Genomic DNA, 22,924 nt, shown 5'->3' with positions numbered 1-22,924 from the left:
GCCCGCACCTGCCCAGCGCGCCTCTGCCCAGTCGGGGATGTTGAGACACCAAGAGCGGCCGCCGCGGCCGCCGCCGCCGACCCCGCGGCCGCCGCCGGGCTGCCCCGCCTGGCACATGCGCAGTGGCGACGCCGGGCCGGCGCCTTCAGTCTCCTCCTCCGCCGCCTCCCGGTTCCGCAGTCACTTCCTGCAGCTGTTTCCCAGTGGGTCCGGCTGGACTGAGTTTTGACAGTCAGCCTTCAGCTGCGGAGGGGGCTTGGCGGGGGCCAGCCGAGAAAGTTGCTCCGAGGGAGGCGGAGTTGAGCCGGGCCGAGCCGGGTGCGCGGGGCAGACGGCGGCGGGCGCCCCGGGTGGACGCGGCGCCCAGACTCCTGGCTCTTCCCGAGGGTTCCGGTAAGTGCCGGCGATCGCGAGTCGCGGGGCATTTAGGACGAGCTCCGGAGCGACGGCGAGTAGCGGTTCCTTTCGGGTGCGGGCTTTCCACCTGCCCTCCACGTGACAGGCTTGCGCCGCTGATATTTATCTGTTTGTTTTTGAGCATTTCACGTGTACCTTTTGGGTGATCTAGGCGTGTTGCTGCCGTGGCCCTCGCGCTTGCCCCCGCCCGGTGGGGATTCCATCTTTCGTGATGGCATCCTTACGGGATCGAGGTGCGTGAGTGTGTGCGCGCTCGTGTGTATGCAGGCACACATTAGGAATGTAAGGTATACGTGGGCGATGCTGAAGTGTATGGAGCTTCGATTCAGATGTGTAAATGGTTCCCTTGCATTAGGAACCGTCTTAGCTGAGACTGGAAAACATTCGCCAATTCACCAAGGCCTCTTCTCCCCCAGATCCCTGCATTCTTCTGAATCTTCCTTGTATGATAGACCTTGCCTCAGCTGATTATTTTTCTATTTCTCTCTCTCATCATTGCTTCTCGCTGCGTTCTGATGACCTCTGAGTAATGCTCACCGTTTTCCCCTCATTTCCAGAATTCTCAATTACTGTACAGATTTCCCTAGTTTGCTGAGGTGCCAATAACCTGTTCCTTTACAGTTTTCTGTAGGTTTCTCCATCTGAGAAAGTGATTGTCTTTAATACAGTATGTGAAAAGTAGGCCCCAGTCCGATCATGAAAACTATGCCATGATCATTCCTTTTCTTTAAACAGGCGACACCATGAAGCTTTGACTTTCTTTATTGTCCCCTCAACCCCTTCCAAACCAGGACGTTAGCTACCATAAGTCCTTCATTCATTCCACTTAATACATCAAACTGAACGATTTTTAAGATCTGAGGAATATTTTATTTACATTAGCCATCAAGTTAGTTTCTTCAACTACTGTTGAACGGATCCAAGTCGCGTATGCTTTGGGTTTCTCTATGTTCTACCTACCACTCATGCTTTTACTAAAGACTTGGATTTATTTCTTTTAGATTTAAATTTTATGCTAGGTGTTCCCCCCCCCCCCCAATATGGTAATACTTGATGTAGTTGTCATGCACATATCCTTTTTGGGAGTTGCATTATCATTTTGATTAAGTATTACAAGAAATAATTTTGGAATATCTAGCTATTCATTAAAAATTGTAAAGATAAAATGTGATAACAGGTAAGTCTGTACTTGGCGAGAATTTTTTCCGTAATGCACAGGATTTTATCACCTCTGGGAGGGTCCCCTTGGACCTTTGTGCTCTGAGACTGGCCTTTATTTTGATGGAAACCTGTAGGCAACACTGGGGGGGATGCATGGTGGAATTTCCTCAAGTGGGAGTGAGCTTTCATAAAACAAGTCCAGGCATGTCTAGGCAGTCAGTAGTATTTGATTTTGTTTGTATTGTTGATTTCCTTTATTCAGTGTTTCAACGCTCTCCTCCATTTTCCGTTTTGAACTGGCAGCTTGTTTGTGGCAGTTTGGTCGCGGTATGTGTACAGTTGGAATGTATAGTCTTTTAATTTTGTGAATTATTATAATTAGGTAGTTAACTTTTTGAAAAAGTGGCTTTTGTCTTCTTAGTTTTCCTTTTTAAAATACCCATGCCTGTCTTGCTTGATTTAATTGAGAGGAATAATATGATTATAGAGAATCTGACTTTTTAAAACTTCTGAATCTGTATTGCTTTTCTTTGTGTTCCTAGAGATATGGACAGTATACTTCTGCTTAATAATAAAATAATATTGTTCTTTAAACATTGTGATGAATGAGAAGTATTGTTGAATATTATGACTAATAATTTTTGTACTTTGCCCGTAGCTCTGTTATTTCGCCATTGCACTGATATCCTCTGCTGCCCCCAGACCCTGAATTTGGCATAAAAGTTATTACTTGATTGCACTTTCCATGGGTATACTTACTAATTGTGGTAAAAGAGATGTTTAACTTTTTAAGATTTTGGTTAATTTTAGTAAATCTATTATCATCAGAAAATGTACACATTTCTGTTGCTCCCGGAAAATTTCAGCAGTTTAAAATAGCCAATTTTATTGACCAAGAAAAGAGGTTTTCATAGTGTTGAGAGAGTGGAAGGAATTGTGTGTTTTGGAATAAAGATTTTAATTTGGGTTAATTAGAATTATGGGAACTCTGAGCGTGTACTGTGGTTCATTTTGAGACACTCAGGGTTAGAAAACACCAGCTGGGTGGGAGGCTGGAGAAGTCATGTATAAAATTAAAGAAGTATTGGAACATATTGGAATTTTTCTGAGCGAAATGGAATAGAGATTATCAGTTACTTAATAAAAAGGAGAAAGGAAATTGCTGAAAGACCGATGAGAAACTGTAATTAAATTGGGCCAATGGTAGTGTGATCCATTACCGCATAGGACATTTACTTGATCCATTATTTTATGCAGGTAATTTATGGCTAGAGGAAGAGAAAATATTCTGATTTTTTAGGCGACTCATGAATATAAGGCCACACAAAGTGGAGTCCTAAGCTTAAGGGCCTACAGGGAGCTGGCAGGTAGCACAGATACAGATAGCAGGCTAAGTGGGGAAGGAGGTGGCCTGAGGAAGGCAAGCCTGGCTACTGGGGACAGTGCCTCTCAGCCCTAACTAGCTAATTGTCCATATAGGACCAGGTGCCAAGTGTTGCCAGATCATCCTTTTATCAGGAGAAGCCAGGGATCTCTTGATTTTTCAATGCTGATGAGCAATTGAATTTAAAAAGTGAAAGCAAAACAAAACACTGTATATTCCAAACAGAGGACATCTGAAGCTGCATGTGGCCTACACGCTGTCTACAGCTTCTGCTAAGAACCATTGACTTACCTATTTAACTATTACTGTTTGATGGGAAGGAACTCTTTTATTTATTTTCGTTACACTGTAACTGAGTTACTCCTAGACTTCCTTGATAGGTTAGCTAGTTCTAGGAGTGTTTTAAGGGTTCTGAGACATGATAGTCTTTATTTTGCTTTTTTGACATCATCTGGATGGAAAGACTAGTTTGGATGGAAAGGAGACATTTGCTAAGGTTCTTAGCCTGTGGTGTTTTTGTCTATGCATAATTTTCGTCAAGAGTATTAAGTGTAAGTGTGCCTGAGGGAAGGGGTCTGGACTAGGTGACCTTTGATGTCCATTTCAGCCATGTGACTTTTAGATTTAATTAGCCATGGATGCAATGCTATTAATGTTCATGGGCCAGAGGGACCGCGGTTGGAGCTGTGCCAAGCAAAATAAAGCGAAATCTATAAAGCTGTTTTCAGTGGAAGAGCATAATGTCAGTGTGGATTAACAGACAGGTGAGGTCTGCTAGATGAGGCAAAAGAAATCCCAAAGGTGGTTTGGAGGAGTAGAGGAAGGGGTCAGGTGGTATGGTCATTTACATGTCATATAGCTGAGGTCACATTTTTAAGTGAGCTTTTTTTTTTTTTTTTTTTTTTTTTTTGCTCTTGCTTCAGATTTGAAGACCTGACTTCTCATCGCCCATTGGACTATGCCCAAGGCTTTCCTACCCAATGATCCTCTTGCAACACGCCGGGCTTCCTCTGCCTAAGCGGCCCTCATCCTCTCCTCCTATGTCAGTGGCCACCAGGTCTACAGGAACCTTGCAGCTTCCGCCACAGAAGCCTTTTGGGCAGGAGGCTTCCTTGCCTCTGGCAGGGGAAGAGGAGTTACCTAAGGGAGGAGAGCAAGATTCTGCCCTGGAGGAGCTATGTAAGCCCCTGTATTGCAAACTCTGCAATGTCACCTTGAACTCAGCGCAGCAAGCCCAGGCTCATTATCAGGTAAGGAAAGAAAAGAAAACCGGAAATTTAGTGAGAGAAGGTTTTAGGGCTTTGCCTGTTTCAGAGTCGTCTCCCCAGATATGACCAATTGTGCCTGGAATAATCAAGATGGAATAATCAAGTGAACAACTAGATATTAGTTTGTTTGATTAAAAGCATAATGTTCCTACGTTAAAAGAGAGCATCACTTTTCACAGAATGGGATCTCAACCAAACTGTGCGGCATTTGATAGCTTACTAGCTGTAGGCAAATGCACATCACCTGTGCTTGTGGACCAACCTGTGATCCTCAGGTGAATAGGTATTTGAAACATAATGTACCAAATTCAATTCAGTGTCAAATTGTTTAGAAGAATTAACCTTATTAATATTCTCTTCCAGCTAATAATTTGCATCAGTGCATAGTAATCTCTATGAATCTTCCACTTTTTCTCTTTGACCTCTGACTCTTCTTATATAACCTGTCACTGCTAAGGGAAACATGTATTTTTCTGTTGTTAGAATAAAACATTGAAATATTGAGTCTTAGCCTTCATAGGAAGCATACTGTGATTTCTTTTAGCTCATTAGTGTGAACTGATAATCATTTCTAAGATTTAAAGCTTTCACCTCCCTGTAGAATAACTAGTAGAAAGGACAATTTTAAAGGGTATTATTACTAAGAACAAAGAGAAAGCTAACTTTTGGCTAGAAAGAGAGGGTATGGTATTTCTTTTTATTCTAGATTGCTATCCGTATACAATTATGTAATTTCCTTTTTTGGAGAAAGGCGACCTGAGAAGCAATTGAGGCCAAATGCCACTGAATGAAAGGATGTCTTCTGGGTCAGCATTGATTTGACTGTTTATTCTCTGGACGAGTAGCTGCAATAATAAGACATAAGATAGAAAGATGACTTACACAAGTATTGCTTCCATCGTGCCACTGTAACTGTCTCTAACTTAAGGTTTTTATTTACTCTAGGTATCAATCTTTTTTGTTTTATTTTGATCCTGAAGACTTATTTGATCCTAAAGGCTGATCAATGGCTGTGTCACTTTGTGATTGTATACCAGAAATATTTTGGTGGTGTATTGTTTTCCCATGGATTTGGTGGAAGATAGAATATGTTGCTTCCCTGGAGTTCCCTTTGTTTGGGTTTGTTTTGCCCTCAGGTGCAGAGGGTTGAGTTAATTATATCTCAGATCTTGGCACATGTCCTCATTGGTGCATAAAGGCACTTTCTGGTTTTATTTTTACATATTCTCCCCTTCCCCAACCCCACCCCCAGTCTCTCCATGTACCACTCTCCACCACAGTGTTTGATACAGGGTCTTTCTTTGCCTACTTTACTGTTTGAGGGGAGTCAGTTAGGATGGTGCTTCTCAAACCCAAGACTCAGTGCTAGCTTTCCTCTTTATTTATTCCTGTGGAATGTCCAGTTTTATAGCCTAAGACTCATTTGAAAAATCAAGCTTAAGTTCTAAAGTTTTGATTTTTAAGTCATTAACTTGAGAGAACACCTACGTGTGTGCACCCTTTAAAGTAGAGTTGTTTGCTTTTAGGAGGTAAAACTCTTGGGCAGTGTGTAATTTTAGTGTGTGTGTGTGGATTATATCTTTACCTCCTGCCTTTGTTTTCCTCTTAATATTACTTTATGTCTCTATAGACAGTGATGGGTACTTGTGGTTATGCATAGAGAGAATTCAATTTGAAGAAGATCATTGGATTATAAGGCTTCACCTAGATAAGAAACAGAATCTGCATTTATTTTTTTCCCTTTGATTCTACATGTGTGCTTTGAACTTTTTAGTTGAAAAGATTAGTAATTATACTTAATTTCAGCTCTCTTCATGATAGAAAATATGAGAATAGGGAAGTGAAATTTAGGTAAATGTCTCTATAATCAGACTTCTTAAGTGGAAAAGCTGGAGAAAGACACCCTGTCATAGTAGATAATTTAAGGAGCCAAGAACTAGGGTAAAGATAAAGAAGAAACAAGTGGGTATTAAGAAAGTAGAACCTAATAGAAAATTAAAAGTTTAGTTTTTTTTAACAGTTTGTTTCTAAGAGCTTAGAAGCAAAGATTTGAATGAAATCAATGTTATTGTTAAAGAGGGAGTTTTGTTTTTGTTTTTGTTTTCCCTTTACAGAGAAACAAGGCAAAGCAGTTAGTGTTCTGAGTGTGTGAAAGTATGGAGCAATTTCACTAGGATAGTATAGAAGAAAGTTAATTTTATCTATCTATCTATCTATTTATTTATTTTAAGTTTATGTATTTTGAGAGAGAGAGGGAGAGAGAGAATCCCAAGCAGGCTCTATGCTGTCAGCGCAGAGTCTGATATGGAGCTCAGTCTCATGAACTGTGAGATTGTGATCTGAGCGAAATCAAGAGTCAGACACTCAATGGACTGAGCCACCCAGGCACTCTGAAGAAAGCTAATTTTAGAAGTAAAATTTGGATTTTAACAAGATAGATGTTGAGATGAGAGAGTGTGGATTAAAGAGTAGATCAGAATAATAAACAATTAGAACATGGACATAACTTAGAGGTGGGTGAAACTACCACAGAAGGGAAACAGAAATGTCAGCCTGAAAGATGCATCAAAGGCTAATAGACAGCACATCAGTAAGCAGTGATTCAGAAAGGCTACTGAAGGGGCGCCTGGGTGGCTCAGTCTGTTGAGCATCCAATTTCAGCTCGGGTCATGATCTCACGGTTCGGGTCAGTTGGTGAGTTCTAGCCCCGCATCGCTATCTCTGCCATCAGCACAGAGCCTCTGTCCCCCTCTCCTTCTGCTCCTCCCCTGCTCACACTGTCTCTGTCTTTCAAACATAAACATTAAAAAAATTTTAAAAAAGAGCTACTGGAGACCAGGTTAAGACCAGTGAGTAAGGCTTATCAGGAGCCAGGGATAGGTACAACGATTGTAAGTAGACTCATAAAACAAAGTGGTTGATGAGGTGATGGAAAGTTTATTTCTGAAAACCTACTTTATAATTTTTAATACAGAGTGATACCAAGACCACAAATTCACTTATATGTGAGATAAAAGGGGTCAGTGGTAGCCTGTTTATAAGCTAGAAAGACATTTGTGTGAAGCGATAAATCACGGTGATTACTTTACTCAAAGTGTTTTAGTCAGTTGGTGCCATTGTTGAAATCGCAAAGTTTCAAATTGCCCAGGGTATTATAAACAACCTTCAGTGTGGTGTGGGCAGTGTCACGCTCGAGTCTAACTGTATCATGTTCCAGAAATCCAGGACACACAATGGAAGCTGCTCGATAAATACTTCCCTTTAAACTCAAGACTTTCTTTCCCTGACATCCTGATGTTTCTAAGTTGGGGCTGCTTTAGCAATGACCCATGTGTGTCTGTGGTCACCACAGATTTAGTTTTATTCCCAGGGCTTTTTAACCCAGTCTGTCTGCTTCACAATATCCTGAGTTGTTTTATTTTTAATGAGATTACCTATTTGTACAGTCCCGAAATTATAGCTTCAGTTATATCTTAATTTAAAATAAAACCTTTGGAGGAAAAAACACATCTTCATTTTATTAAAATCTGCCTGTAGGCTTCAGGTCACTTAGGGCAAGCCTGGCATGGCGTAACACAATACTGTTTTAGCAGCAGACATGCCCAGAGGAGGAACTACTTTGGATAGAAGGTCATTAACAGAAATAAAACAAGCTAAAACCAAAAATGGATAAATTTTGCTAGGGCATCCACATTTTAAAATAAAATCAACCAGTATATTTGCTGATTTGCATGTCCATTTGGAAAATAACTGTTCAGTTACTCAAAGTACGTTTCTAAAGTTTGTCATAAACATAGATTTCTATTTGTAATATTTACTAGCCAAGTAACAATGTACTTATTAATTAGATTAATTTGAAAGGGAGACAATGCAGGTAAAAAAAAGTAGTTCTATAATTGTGATGCTGATTGTAGTATCTTGATTGATAATGCAGAGAATGCAACTCATGTTATCCAAAAGTGTAGAGTACTGTTTGGCATTTATATTTTAACATTGGTTACCAGTTTGGATGACATGATCAGTGACTATAATCTCAGCTAATTTTTATGTTTTTCAAAATTCTCCATCTGGTTGTTTTCCATATGAACTTGCAGTGGACTGAGATTAGTCAAAATGCATTTACTAGAGGATAGAAGTTCTCCATGATCCAGCTGGTGGCTGTGCCTCACCAGCTTTCTGCCTCCCCATCCTAGAACACCCCCCCCCCCCCCCCCCGCCACCCAAACCTCATTTCTTCTTGTTTCAGAAGAGTACATAATCCTTCTTCTGTACAAGGCTGATTCCTTGCCCTAACTGGATTTCATCACCTGTCATCACTTCTTTTCTTCTATCAAATTAAAAACCTCCTCAGGTTTTTCTATGTAAATAAAAATAGCAACAGCAACCTTCCCTGTGCTTTTAATACCTTTTTTTGGGCAACTTTTCTCCTCTCTCCTAAGAGTTCTTACAGGTATAATCGTCCTCTCCTGGTCTTCATTTTCTATTCATTCCCCAGCCCACCACTGCATTCTGGTTTCCATTCCAATATGCTACTGAAACGGTCCTTTCCAAGGTCACCTGTGATCGTACAGGTCAAATCTGGCTCTTTCTCACTTGATCTTTTGTAGCATTTGCCACTAGTAACAGGTTCCACAAAACATTTAAAGAAATTTTGACACAAAATAATGCATATAGAACAAAGGGCATAAAATGAAAAGCAGTAATTACCTTCCTTTTCTTCTCCAATCTCTCTTCCAACCTCTCATCTTGGGTTGGCAATAGTTTTGCTTTGACACTGTTAAGGTTGATCACATTTTTGCTTATTCAATAATCAAATTAAATTTTCTGCACTCTGTGAGGTTGATGCCAATTGTTGAAGATTGACATTCAGCTTTTGCATTACTTTGAGTAGGGAAATATTGTCCACAGCAGAGCTATTTTCTTCTCTGTTTCCAATGTCATGATCCCATGCTACTCAAAAGAGAAGTTTAAATGGATGACCCTTTCTTGAATGGCAGCAACTGCTCAAAATCATGCCCCTTTTAAGTTTGTTTCATATGTGGATTGTAACTTAGAAATAACCTTTTGTTTTTCCTTGAGTTTCTGACACTTTAAAAACCTAGGGAGAAGAGTCTTAGGCATTTATAACAATTGCTACCTTCTCAACATTTCTTTTTATTGCTTACAGTCCATTTTATATATCTTTATTAGACCCACTGATTTCCTGTTCTAATTTGGACTAGTTTCACATTTGGATCATGACTTCATTGTGTAGCTTATTGTATGTCCCAGAGTACTTCAGTGCTTTTCTTCTTGTGCCTTCTTTTTCTTACATAATATGTCTTTATCGTATCCTCATTTCCCCCTCCAAACAGTCAGTTACACTTTCCACTGTGTGGAATCTGCACTTTATCCTAGATCCCTCCATCTTCCTGTTCCGTTTGCAACCAGTTGCCTTCTGGGTTTGCTGCACAGCTGTTAATTTTGGATTTCTCTTCATTGCTCTCTGGCTTGGGCTACTCTTTTCTAAATATACATGTTTTCTTTCTATCATTCAATCTTGTTTTATTGGAATACCTCTTCACATTACTTGAAGGAAGAAAGAATAAATATAAATGTATGTTACAATATACCTCTCTTTAAAATGAGGGAGTTATAAGAAATACATTTTCCTGAGCCCTTGTATATCTAAAAATATTTGTATTATGTTTTCATATGTGACATTTTCATGTTGAAATATTTTTTTCCTAAGAACATTAAAGGCTGTACCTCATTGTGTGTGTATGTGTGTGTTTTTAGTTTTTGTAATCTAGTATTGCTGAAGAGAAATCTTACTCTGATTCTTATTCCGTTGTAGATGACCTACTTTAATTTTGGGATTTTTTTTTTCCCCCTGGAAGCTTTTAGGCTCTCCTTTTGATCCCTGATATCTGAAATTTCACAGTGATGAATGTGTTTAGTTGTGCATCTTTTTTCATTGGCCTTGGTGAGCGCTAGTAGTTCCCTTTGAGTTTGCATAATCCTGTTTCCCTTGAGCTCTGGGGAATTGTCTTTGATACTGTTTCCTTGATAAAATTCTTCTCTGTATTTTCTCTGTCTCTTTTCCTGGTAATTTTGTTACCCCTTGCCTGAACTAGCTGGTTTGATTCTTTATATTGCTTATCTCTTCTCTCTTTAATCATTCCTTTATTTCTAAGAGGTATTGAATTCTAACTCTATATTGAATTTTTCATATTGACATTTTTGTCTTTAAATTTTAAGGGTCTTTTTGATTTCTGTTTCCTTTGCTAGCATCTGTTTTATAGGCTATTAGTTAAGAACATGAAATCATGGACTTCGGGGTCAGACTAGTCTTCAAATTGTAGTCTCACTAGTTACTAGATGCATGACATTGGAAATATATCCCAACTCCTCTGTGCCTCATGAAGAAGGAGATGATGATGTCCCTAGTAATAGTATGTGTAAGACATTTAGAATAGTTCCTAGTACCTGAGATGGTCATTAATACTGTTAAGTTTTCCTAGGGTACAGTGGAGCCTGGTGGCTCAGGATTGACCCCCAGCTCTGCCATTTACTTGTGGGCAAGTTATATCCTATTTTATTAACTTTTCAGTTTGAATAACTTTTAACTTCTAACCAGTTCCCAAAACACTACCAAAAAATTCCTGCATGTACCTCATCCAGGTTCCCCAAATGTGAATGTTTATGTAACTATAGTATACATAGTTTGATACTGTTTCCTTGATAAAATTCTTCTCTATCAAAATCAGAAAATTAGCACTGATAACAACATATTATCTAATCTATAGACTACATTTCACCAATTGTCTGATGGTGTCCTTTTTCTGGTTCCAGGATCCAATTCAGGATGAAATTTTGCCTGGGGTTGTTATGTCTCCTTTAATCTAGACAGGTTGAGTTTTTTCTTTGCCTTTTACAATCTTGCAATTTTTGAAGAGTTGTTTGTAGACTATCCCAATTTGGGTTTGGTGGATTTTTCTCATTATTAAATTCAGATTATGTGGGGTTTTTTTTGACAAGAATATGATGTTACATCATTCCCAGTGCATCATGTTGGGAAGGAGATGATGTGAATATTTTGCATCAATGGTGCTGTTGACTTTGATCACTGATTAAGGTGGTGTCTGCCAGGGTTCTTCTTTATAAAGTTACTGTTTTTCTTCTTGTGTTTAATAAGTATCATATGGGGAGATACTTTGAGCCTCTGTGAGTATTTCATTTCTTATGGTATTTTCACTGAGTAGTTTTAACATCCTTTGATGATTCTTCCCTGCACTCATCATTACTGTGGTGTTTGCAAAAGGTGATTTTTCTGTTTTAATTATTCTTTCTACATTTATCGGTTGGAATTTTACTTTAAGAAAGAAGTTTCTGCTTTCATTCAATCACCATAGATGATGGATTCTTATTTTATTCTAAGGATATAATGGATTACTATCATTATTTATCCTGATGTTTATATTGTCCCAGATTTGAAAAGTATGAGAATCTTCAAGCTGGTGGCTGTGTCCTTTTGACACATCCCTCTAATTTTTGTCATGGAATTTCCTTAATTCCTGAATACAAAAGATTCTAGGATTTTCTTTTATGTTCCCTATGGCAGCCACTTCTTCAAGGAGCCAGGTTCCTTTTATTGGAGAATGGTGTTTAGAAGCCAAAATCTGAGTGTAAGGTATGCTCTTTGCTAGTGGGAAGTTAGTGTTTCTAGATCATCTCAGTGACGAAGCTAGTTATACATATTTATATATACACATATTTATGTGTACTTACGTGCACATATGTTGAAAATGGAGTTCAGACTGAAACTTCCAATTTGGGTACAGTATGACAGTGTTCATTCTAGCTTTCCAGCTTTTCTTAATGTTTAACTTCTTTCTATGATAGTAAAAAACGTAGGCACTCATTAAGCACAATGCGCGCGCGCGCGCACACACACACACACACTTTCTCTCTCAGTATATATAGTTTGGGGATTGATAAAGTACATCCCCATGAAAAACAAACCTACTAACCAGAGAATAGTATTTGTGTATTGTGTTTTTTGTCATTAGCATGATATATAGTCAAAATATTGTTTTACAATGTTACTTGGGTTACAAAGACACTGCCTGCTAAGGTTCTTGTTTTATAAAGTTACTATTTTTCTTTTTGTGTTTAATAAGTATCCTGGGGGAGATACTTTAAAACTATGTGAATGTTTTTTCCCTCCCCTCCATTCAGTATGGTTATGTTATTCATTTATTATATACAGTTAGGTTTGTTTGTTTCTATTTGTATTTCTAGTTCTCCTCAATCCCTGTTGACTTTGATTCTTTTTTTAAATTTGTGAAATGTTAATACAGTTCTAAAAGTCGAAACTACACAAAAAATGTATACTTACGAAAGTGTCACATCCTACCATATATTGTCCGTTCTCATTACCCTATTATTTATACATTTTAAATGATCTTACTACCCTGTTCACTTATTTAATGTGTTATTATCTGGTTTGTCAGTTAAAAAAATTTTTGTTTTTAATGTTTATTTATTAAAAGAATTTAATGTTTATTTTTTGAGAGAGAGAGAGACTGTGAGCAAGGAAGGGGCAGAGAGAGAGAGGAAGACACAGAATCTGAAGCAGGCTCCAGGCTCTGAGCTGTCAGCACAGAGCCCAACATGGGACTTCAACCCATGAACCATGAGATCATGACTTGAGCTGAAGTTGGATGCTCAAACCAACTGAGCCACCCGGGTGCTCCAATGAGACACCCTAATGTTTCTTTATTTTTGAGAGAGAGAGAGAGAGAGAGAGAGAGAAAGAGAGAGAACATACATGTGAAGGGAAGGGGCAGAGAGAGGGGAGAGGGAAGCAGGGAAGGGGCAGAGGGGGGAGGGGGAGGGGCAGAGAGAGGGGGAGACACAGGGGCTATCAGCACAGAGCCCGATGCAGGGCTCCAACTCATGAACCGCGAGATCATGACCTGAGCTGAAGTTGGACACTTAACCGACTGAACCACCCAGGTGCCTATGTGGTTTGTCAGTTTTTAATGGTATTCCAGCTAAAATGTCTCTTGCAGAATCAGTGAGTTTATTCTACTTTCCTCTTCCTTTTTCTGTTCTTTTGTTAAATGATTTCCATTGTGTCCTGTAATATTTGAACATTAATCTTTCATCCTCTTCTCCACCTTTTATTTAGTCTTTGATCTAGAATTATATCTATGGAAATACTTATCATCAGCCCTTTTGCTGAAGTTTTCCCAGCCAATTTTTGGTTGAATGAAGCTCCAACAGATTCGTCAAGCAGGACTTAGAAGTACTGAATTCCCAAGGTTGTATATGTTTAAAATGTTTTTCTTTAGTCCTGACCTTTGATACAGCGACAGTTGGCTATATATAAAATCCTTGGTTGAAATTCTCATTAAGTTGAAAAAAAAAAAAAAGATTCTCAACTACTGCCTTCTTTTATATATTGTTGATGCCAAGTTAAGTCCTATGTATTTGTAAGTTATTTGGTCTTTTTGCCTGGAAAGCTCGAGGCTGTTTTCCCTTTTCTTTGAAGTCTCATACCTTGTAAAAAATATACTTCAGATCTTATTGTTCTAGGTTGGTTTTCCCAGAAACCTCATGTGCCTTATCAATATGTAGATTCAGGTCTTCATTTACTTTTGGACAATTTTCTTGGGTTATAATTTCAAATATTAGTTCTATTTGTTTTGTTTTTTGTCTTTCAGGGACTCCAGTTTTACGTAAAGTATTCCTTCTTGTCCTCTATTTCCATTGCTTCCTCTCTGCCCCTTTAAGATATTTTTCTTTATACTGTTTTATTTTCTTGACTATTTTTCTGTCTTTCTTCAGTGTCTCTTTCTATATTTTCATTTGTGTCTGTTTTCTTTTGGCATGCATTTCCTTCTCATTTTTGATAAAATTCCTTTTTTTCCCCCTGAGTTTAATGACCCTTCTCATTTCTTACTGTTTTGTCCATTTTTCCTTGTACCTCTTGGATTCCTGATTGAAGGTGATTTTTCATATTTCCAAATTCTTGTGTGAATATATTTAATTTAGTTTGGAGTGTTGCCTTAATGGTTTTCTTCTGTTTCATTTTTTTTTTGGGGGGGGCGAGGAGACATTTGCTGAGATATGTTGATTTCTTTGGTAATAACTTTGTATAGAATTGATTACTTTTCAAAAATAAAGAACTGACTGGTTTTCATCTATTCATTTGAAGATTTTGGGTGGTTTATGAGAGTCTTCATTCAGTGGCAATCTGTTCTGTAACTGTAGCAAAGTTCCGTTATTCAGTTTGTTTCTGTGGGTGTGTGTGGTTTTATGTCCTCTAATTTTGTTGTTGTTGTTTTGTCTTGTAGGATGCTAGCTTTTCCTGTTTTGTCCCCCCCCCTTTACCTCCCATTGCCAAAAGTTGCCTTCTTCCTTCCTTTTTGTCTTTTTCTCCTCCAGAAGCCACTTTGCCACTTCAGATCATGTGTACATTTAAGCCCTGTTCAGTAGTGAGTGCTCTGCTCCCCTAGATCATGTTTTAGGGTTTACAAATTTAGGGTGAGTTTATTTTTCTTGGTGGTAGTTTGGGAGCAATTTCATGCTTGCTGCTCCCTCTTCTCTCTTTCCTGCAGAAAGACTCTTGCTTACTGTGAATGACTGTGGCAGAAGTGTGAGTGATTGCTCACTGGGATTTCACGTTTTTCCTATTTTTACTTAAAGTTATGTTGAAGTCTGGGCATTCTGTGCCTTTTGGTTATGTGGAGGGCATGGCTTTTGTGTAGTTTTATTTGTTTTTCTTACTGTTCTGTATTGTTTATAGAGAGTAGATGGGGACACACATGCCCAGGTACCTGCTGCCTAGCTGTCTGGAAACTCTTGGGCAAGGTTTTAACTCTCCTGAGTTCCATTTCCTTGTGTAAAATGGGAATAAAAACTATACCTACTTGATGGAGATTTCATGAAGTTTACATGAGATAACATTTATGAAGTATTTAGAACACCGCTTATCATATAAATGCTAAAAAAATGTTAGTTGCTATTATTATCATTTTGTTACAGGTGTATAATTGTTTGAAAATTGTGAATAGTGTCTGATGTTGGCCCTTCCTGTAGTACTATGTGCCTCATCCTCTTCTTCCTCTTCAGGAACAGGCTTTAGCTCCTGCACCATCTGTTCTTCAGGGCTTACAGACTTCCTTCTATTTGTCATGCAAACGAGCCTAAGTAAAACCCAGGTTTAAAACCAATCTTCCCTTGACCCACTTCCCCTTCTCACTCTCTACCCTATTTGTCTACTTTCTGTCACAGAGCTCTTTTAAATATTTGCCTATACTAATTATTTCTGTTTTCACATCTCCCATTCTCCCCCCAAGCCACTCTATGTCACCTCATAACCTCTCTACTGAAATGGTTCTAACAAAGTTACTCTTGACCTCTGATTTTAGATCCAAGCATTACTTCTCTGTCCAGACATTACTCAACCCCACAGTAGCATCTGACCTGGTGAACAACTCTTTTTTGTTGCTGTAGTGTTGTTTTAAACTTTTATGAAATACTTAAGACATAAAAAGGCACAAAAATAATATAATGAACCTGTATATTTGCCATCAAGCTGAAAGAGTGAAAACTATACAGTTGAAACCCCCATGTATCCCTTCCCAATTGTATCCTCTCCTGTGCACCTAGGTGTAACTACTGTACTGAATTGATATTTATTGTTCCATTACTCTTTTTTTTTTTGTATTTTTGCTACATACTGTTTTTGTGGGTAAAATGTAGTGGCTTTTCATGTTTTTAACTCCCATATTAAAAAATTATTCTTCCATATCGTCTTTTGCAACTTGTTCTTTTCATTCAGCTTTTTTGTTAGAATAGTTCATATTGCCTTGCATGGCTCTGGAATGTTTTTTTTTTTACTCCTGTATAGTGTTTCATTGCAGGAACAGACTATGATTTATGTGTTATCCTGTAGATGGACACTTCAATTATTTTTACTTTTCAGTGTTACTAACAGCCCTTCTAGGAACACTCTTAAAATTTTTTTTTAATGTTTATTTATTTTTGAGAGACAGAGTGAGAGAGGGGGAGGCGCAGAGAGAGAGGGAGACACAGAAGCTGAAACAGGCTCCAGGCTCTGAGCTGTCAGCACAGAGCCCAGCTTGGGGCTCCAGTTCACAAACGGTGAGATCATGACCTGAGCTGAAGTTGGACGCCCAACTGACTGAGCCACCCAGGTGCCCCCTAGGAATACTCTTCTAGATATCTCCTTAGACGTATGTTTCTGTTTGGTGATACCTAGAAGTATAGTTCCTGGGTCATAATGTATCTAACTTCTTTGGAAACACCTTATTCTAGCTTCCATAATACCATACTTGTCTGGTTTTCATTTTATTTGATGCGCCAGACATTCTCAATCTCATTTTCTTGATCCTCATTCTTACCATACTCTTACATTATATTGTCTTAGGGTTTTGTCCTTAGCTTTCTTCTATCTACCCAACTCCAGCTCTGATCCACTCTGATTTATCCCCCATGCTAATTCCAGGTTAATTTTTATCAAATGCAATGCAGTCATGTAACTACTTTGCTTAGAGTCCTTCAGGGGCTCCTGCTGCCTTTGAAGTCCAAGATCTGTTTCACCATTAAGCCCACTATATATCTCAACTCCTACTCTTCTATAGAGGATTCAGAAGACCATCTCTCCTTTGGCTCCTCAATACAGCAGGCTGGGTTTTGCTTATAGTATTTCTTCTGTTCACTATTTTCTTTCCCCTCATTCCTCACCTGCCTGGTAAACTTTTGCTCATTTTAAAAGATGACTTGATGGTCCCCTTTTCACGGAAGCCTTCTCTGACACATTCAGGCAGAGTTAAGAAATTCCTTTTCTGTATTCTCCTGGTAATTTGTTATCTCCATTGGTTTATTTATCCAATAAATCTTTACTGATTGCCTACTATTGCTAGAAACTGTTCTAGATTTATTTATTTATTATTCTATTTTTAAGTAATCTCTGCACCTTGATGTGAGGCTTAAACTCATGAACCCGAGATGAAGAGTTGCGTGTTCTACTGACTGAACCAGACAGGTGCCTAGAAGCTGTTCTAGACATTGGGGATAGAGAGTAAACAAGACAGGTCCTTATTTTTAAGGAGTCTACATTCCAGAAAGTAAAAAAGAGATAAAAAACCAATTACACAAACAATGTCATTTCAGATCATGCTGAGTGGAACTAGGATAAACCAGACAGTGAGGTAACATGTTAGAGAGTGTATGTGTGTGCAGAGTAGGGGAGAATGGCATTCAGTGAGATGCCATTTGAGTTAAGATCTGAAAGATAAGAAGGAGCTAGCCATGCAGAGAACTGAAAGAAGAACATTCCAGTCAAAAGAAACAGCAAGTACAAAGTCCCTGGAGCTAGAATGAGTTTTATTTCTTTTTTTTTTTTTTATTTATTTCTAGGAGAGAGAGAGAGAAAGAGAGAGAGAGAGTGCGAGCGAGCAGGGGAGGGTCAGAGAGAGAGGGAGTCACAGACTCTGAAACAGGCTCCAGGCTCTGAACTGGCAGTCAGCACAGAGCCCGATGCGGGGCTCGAACCCACGAACTGCGAGATCATGACCTAAGCGAAAGTCGGACGCTTAAATGACTAAGCCACCCAGGCGCCCCGAATGAGTTTTATTTCTCATAGTTCTGGAGGCTTTGAAAGTCTGAGACCACGGTATTAGCATGGTTGGGTTGTGGCAAGGACCTCTTCCATGTTACAGACAGCCAACTTCTCCTTGGATCCTCATGTGGCAGAATGAGGGTGAGGGAGCTCTTGGGCTTCTTATTATAAGGACAGTGATTAATCACCTCCCAAAGGCTCCACCTCCAGATTAGATGTCCACATATGAATTTTGGTGGAACACAGTCACTCAGTCTAAAATAGAGATGGAGTTAGATAATTTGGGAGCTACTAACTTGTTGGTTGTTTTAAAGCTATGAGACAGGGTAAAATAATGTAGATGGAGAAGGCCAATGGTGGAGGTTTGGACATTGCAGAGTTTAGAAAATAAGTGGGGAGGTAAGAGGGAGTCACAGAAGATGGTAGAAGGGAGTAACAATGGTGTGATGCTGACTAGAGTTAGAATGTGGTGAAGCCACAGATATGACCACTGGATTTGACTCTCTGGAGGTTACCGTGACTATGAAGAGCACCTCTGGGCTTTCCAGTGGTCAGAAGGTAGAATGTATGTACTTACTTTAATTACCTGCTCACATATCTGTCCCTTCCTCTTGAGTGTGTGCGAGGTCTTTTTATTTCTAGGGCTTCGCCTATAGTAGATGGTGAATGACTGCCTATAAGCTTGAAGTGTACAGTGCGGTTTGAAGAGTAACCCATTGTTTCATCCTTATTTAGAATGCCTTCTGACCACTGACCCTTCCCATCAGTTTCTGTCAGTTCAGGGAATACAGTCATGTGAATAACAGCTTAAAACACGCTGAGAGAGGCAGATGCATTTTAGTAAAGGTTCACGGTGCCTCCTGAGGCCATCATGATATAGTCAAAAGGGCCTTCCTTGGTTTCGATTCAGAGGACCTGCCCCAAGCTATGGCCCCACTTCTTACCCCCCCACTGAAGGTGCCGGGGGCAAGTCCTCCTCCCTCTCTGGATTGGTTTCCTCAGCTGCCATATGTGGGGAATATTAACAAATTCTTCTTACAGGAGTTTTTGTGAGCAAAAAATGAGCTAATGCACAGGAGAGTCCTTTGCAAGTAAAAAAAATTCTCTGTAAGTGCTATTTTTGTAAAAATAACTAGATTATCCATTTCATTACTGACTTATAAAGTAGATTAGATCACAGTATAATAAAAATCATATTTAGGCAGTGGCATATTAATGGCAACAAGTTGGGGGAGGACATAGATCCCTGGAAAATGTGATTCTTCTCCAGAAATAATAGGGAATTCATATTTTTCGGTTTTGTTCCCTCATCTTTCCTGGAAAAATCATTCTATTGGAACCAAAGAGTAGACTCTTTGACTTTAAGATCTAGTAGTCTGTTTACCCCACTGTTGCATATGTCTGAAAGAATAAAATGTAGGTAACATTGCGTGGGGTTTCCCCCTTTTTTCTGCGTTGTTAGAGAGTACATTAACTCAATTTGACCAATTTTCTTCATGGGGATTACTCATTTCATTTTCTTTATAGGGTAAGAATCATGGTAAGAAGCTCCGAAATTACTATGCAGCAAACAGCTGTCCTCCTCCTGCCAGAATGAGCAGTGTGGTAGAACCCGTGGCCGCCCCAGCCACCTCTGTCCCTCCACAGGTGAGACGCGCATGTCAGGGTGGATGCTGTCCTGTGCACAAGTGGTCATGAATGAAATTTGTCCTCCGTGAGCCCATCAGCGTACAGTTGGGCATGTACTCCCCAAAGGTTCTCCTTGGTACTTGGAAGTCCTTGAACTGTAGTGCTGGATGTAAAGCTCGCCAACATACGTGACCCTAGAGATTTCTCGTTGGCTTTGGTTATGATGCATGAGATGAAGAAACATATTGCTACACGTACCTTTCTCTAAGCATTTCTCAAAATTCTGGGTTAAATGACTCTGAACATCTAGGCTAAGCTCTGAATGAAAAGAGAGGTACTTAAACACTTGTATCTTTATTACAGTTAATCCCATTGACTTCGTATTTTGCCTTCTAGCAAGGTCAGTTTTTTTCAGATTACCCCTTTCTTACCTCTATGGTGAGAGCCTATATACACTTTTTCTGGACTTTAGTGTAATGACACACACTTGAGAGCCAAGTCCTTTTACTGTTTGGTAGATAAAGCATGTGTTTGAGGCAAGATAATCGTGTACTTTAATAGCCTCTGAAATATAAATTGTATTCCTTCATCTGTCTTCGTCCGTAGAAGAATACATGGTCATAAATAATAATAACTCTCATCGAGCATTCACTATGCCAGGCACTCTGCTAAGCACTTTTCATGCGTTACTTCATTCAGGGCTGGGACCAAGGTGAGCTGAGGGATGTACTTGACTGAGGCACAGAATTAAGAGGAAGCCAACACATTCAGTTATCAAGCTAAATATTTTAATGTCATATTGTAGAAATCCAAAATTAATGTGAAAAAATTAGTAGTAAACAAAATGTCAACAACTTAAAGACGGGGCAGGTATTACTGATTTTCCTTTTGCCTCAGGCTACAGTATGAGTTGGTCTTTCATTGTTCCTGATCCTTTCTTTGTTTAAAGTTTTGATATTTTGTTTACGTTGATATTTTTTGTATTAGGTTTGATTTGTAAAAATGTTCAATTAAAATATTACTTACCTTGATTGCTGAGTTTGTTGATGCGCCCTTAAATTTCATGCCCGTGACAAATGCTTATCTTGCCTCATTCTAGTCCTGGAGCCCAATTGCATTTAGTGCTTCCAAGAACTTGCAGGTATTGGCCTTGTTACTGGGCGTGTAACCTGTGGGCCAGCGACATTTGTCTCACCTAGACATTTATTAGAAGCTCAAGTAAGCTAAGTAACTTGTCCATGGCATTACCTGTTTTGTCAAGTGGTGGAGCAAGAATTTCTTTTGACCTTGGACCCCTACTCCTAACCACCATGGCATAATTTTACCTGTCTGGATATCAGTTTTCCAGTATTTCTAATGTGGATAGCAATACTAGCTATTACCTCCATCCTCACAAGTTTGTGGGGTAAATGAGAGAAGGTAAAACAGAATCAGAAGACAGGAAAATACCCAGACAGATTTTCAGGCTGAGCAGTTTTCAGAGCCCTTACTCCTCAAGGCTCCTCTGGAATATGAGGGTCACTCCATCTAGGGGCCGTTTTCAGCTGGGTCCCCCACTCCTGATCAAATAGCTGTAGCCTTCTTTCACAGCATAGCCCTTTGTGATTTTTGGAGACAGCTATCCTGTCCCCAGAAAATCTTTCTGTCTAGGTGAAGCAATACTGTTTCCTTCAGCTGGTCCATGATACACTGCCTTCCAGACTCCTTATTATGTATTTTATTTTCCTCTAGCCAAAATCTAGTTTGTCTTTTTTTTGTTAACCCAACAGTGTTTATTGAATAGATACTATCTTCCAGGTACTGTGTTAGGTTTCTCTGCTGAATACAGTTGTCTGAATCTGTTGGTTGTTTTTCCCTAGCTATATCTGTAGCTAATTTTTAAAGTCTTTGGGGAGAAGGGCTCATTTGTAAATATATGTCTATATATCCCTTCTGCATTAGGAAGCAAGCCCTAAAAGCAATAGGCATTCATTGAATGCTTGTTGATGGATTCTGAATGGACTTTATCTTTCTGATAATGTGATTTTAGGCCTTACTTGTGCTGCCCTGACTCTTCTATACTTCTTTTAAAAATTTTCTCCATGGAGATAGCAACAAACCATTAACCAGTCTGATACATAGGTGATTGTAATACAAAACCACAATTATCTCTCAGCATTTTTTTTCTTTTTCTCCCTGTTTTTGTTGTTGCTTTTTTTCTGGAATGAATTATGTCCTTTCCTTACAAAGCCAAATGCTTGTGGTCAAACTGTAACCTTTGGTTATCTTTCAACACTTAGAGGGACCTTTGAGGGGAAGAAGGGAATCAACTCTAGCATTTTTATTTTTTAACTTTGTCTCTTGTGTCTTTGATGTCAGATGGGCTCCTTTAAGCCAGGAGGGAGAGTGATCCTGGCCACGGAGAACGATTACTGTAAGCTCTGTGATGCCTCCTTTAGCTCTCCGGCTGTGGCTCAGGCTCACTATCAAGGGAAGAATCATGCCAAGAGGCTGCGGTTGGCGGAAGCTCAGAGTAACTCATTCTCGTAGGTATTGCCACTTTCTCTGAGGCCAAAGTGTTGTGTAAGACTGACTGTCTTTAGAGAAAGAGTTGAAAGCGATCCTTGTTGAGAAGTCTCACTCCTTTACAATTTCTTTTCTCCAGGGAATCCTCAGAGGCGGGTCAGCGGCGGACCCGGAAAGAAGGGAATGAGTATAAGATGATGCCTAATCGGAGGAATATGTATGCAGTACAGAATAATTCAGGTATCCTGTGGATTTCCACATGCCTTGGCTACATTCTGCAGATGGTCTTCATTAGTTTTATTTCCTTTAATGGGAATAGATAGCCCTGAGAATTTGCGGTTAGCTAATTGTTTTGTTCAATTTGTCTAGTGGCTTTTCAAGCTGGCATTTATTTCATGTCCTATTTATTTATTTTTTTGATGAATTATATTATTTATTTTGATTTTAAATTATAGTTTATTTTTTAAGGTCTGTGATCATAGGCCTTTATACTTCTGGTGTTTGCCAGGTAGAAATGTAAAATGCATTATAAAAATGGGCTGTTTGGTTTAAAGTTGTACAGTGTTAAATCTCCATTTGTTGGGGAAAATAAAAAAACATTATAGCAATGGCTTTTAAGGAGGCTGGTGAATCAGATTTATTGGGGGAGTTTTTACAAAATACACATGCCTGAACCATGACTTAGAGATTTTTAATCGGTAAATTCAGAGTGGGACCCAGACATAAGTGTGGTTGGAAAATGCTTCCTCGGTGATTCTCATACACACCTTCAGTTCAGAACTGCCACTTTAGAGGAATGCTGTCTGCATTTTCTGATTATCTCCAGTAGGGAGAGTTGGACTGAATAGTCCTTCATTCTCTCCCCGTCACAGCCTCCACACATATCAGCAGAGGTAATTCATGTGACAGTAAATCAAACTAAAA

The 22,924-nt window shown here is 39.2% G+C and overlaps 1 protein-coding gene across 2 annotated transcripts in view; it reads left to right on the top strand.

The window, feature by feature from the left end:
• The first annotated feature begins 211 nt into the window (after positions 1 to 211).
• The window catches only part of ZMAT3 (zinc finger matrin-type 3), a 28,695-nt gene continuing 5,982 nt past the window's right edge, over positions 212 to 22,924 (top strand). For both annotated transcript variants that reach the window (XM_039254340.1, XM_039254339.1), the window contains exons 1-5: positions 212 to 393; positions 3,886 to 4,212; positions 19,394 to 19,513; positions 21,854 to 22,020; positions 22,140 to 22,240. In XM_039254340.1, coding sequence (XP_039110271.1) covers positions 3,943 to 4,212; positions 19,394 to 19,513; positions 21,854 to 22,020; positions 22,140 to 22,240 — 658 coding nt within the window. In that variant the 5' untranslated portion in view covers positions 212 to 393; positions 3,886 to 3,942. The remainder of the gene's footprint in view (positions 394 to 3,885; positions 4,213 to 19,393; positions 19,514 to 21,853; positions 22,021 to 22,139; positions 22,241 to 22,924) is intronic.

This window comes from Hyaena hyaena, unplaced genomic scaffold (genome assembly GCF_003009895.1).
Source record: "Hyaena hyaena isolate Hyena2069 unplaced genomic scaffold, ASM300989v1 scaffold_477, whole genome shotgun sequence".
Classification (NCBI taxonomy): domain Eukaryota; kingdom Metazoa; phylum Chordata; class Mammalia; order Carnivora; family Hyaenidae; genus Hyaena; species Hyaena hyaena.
The sequence above is the reverse complement of the archived record's forward strand: the minus strand, read 5'-3'. Positions and strand labels throughout refer to the sequence as shown.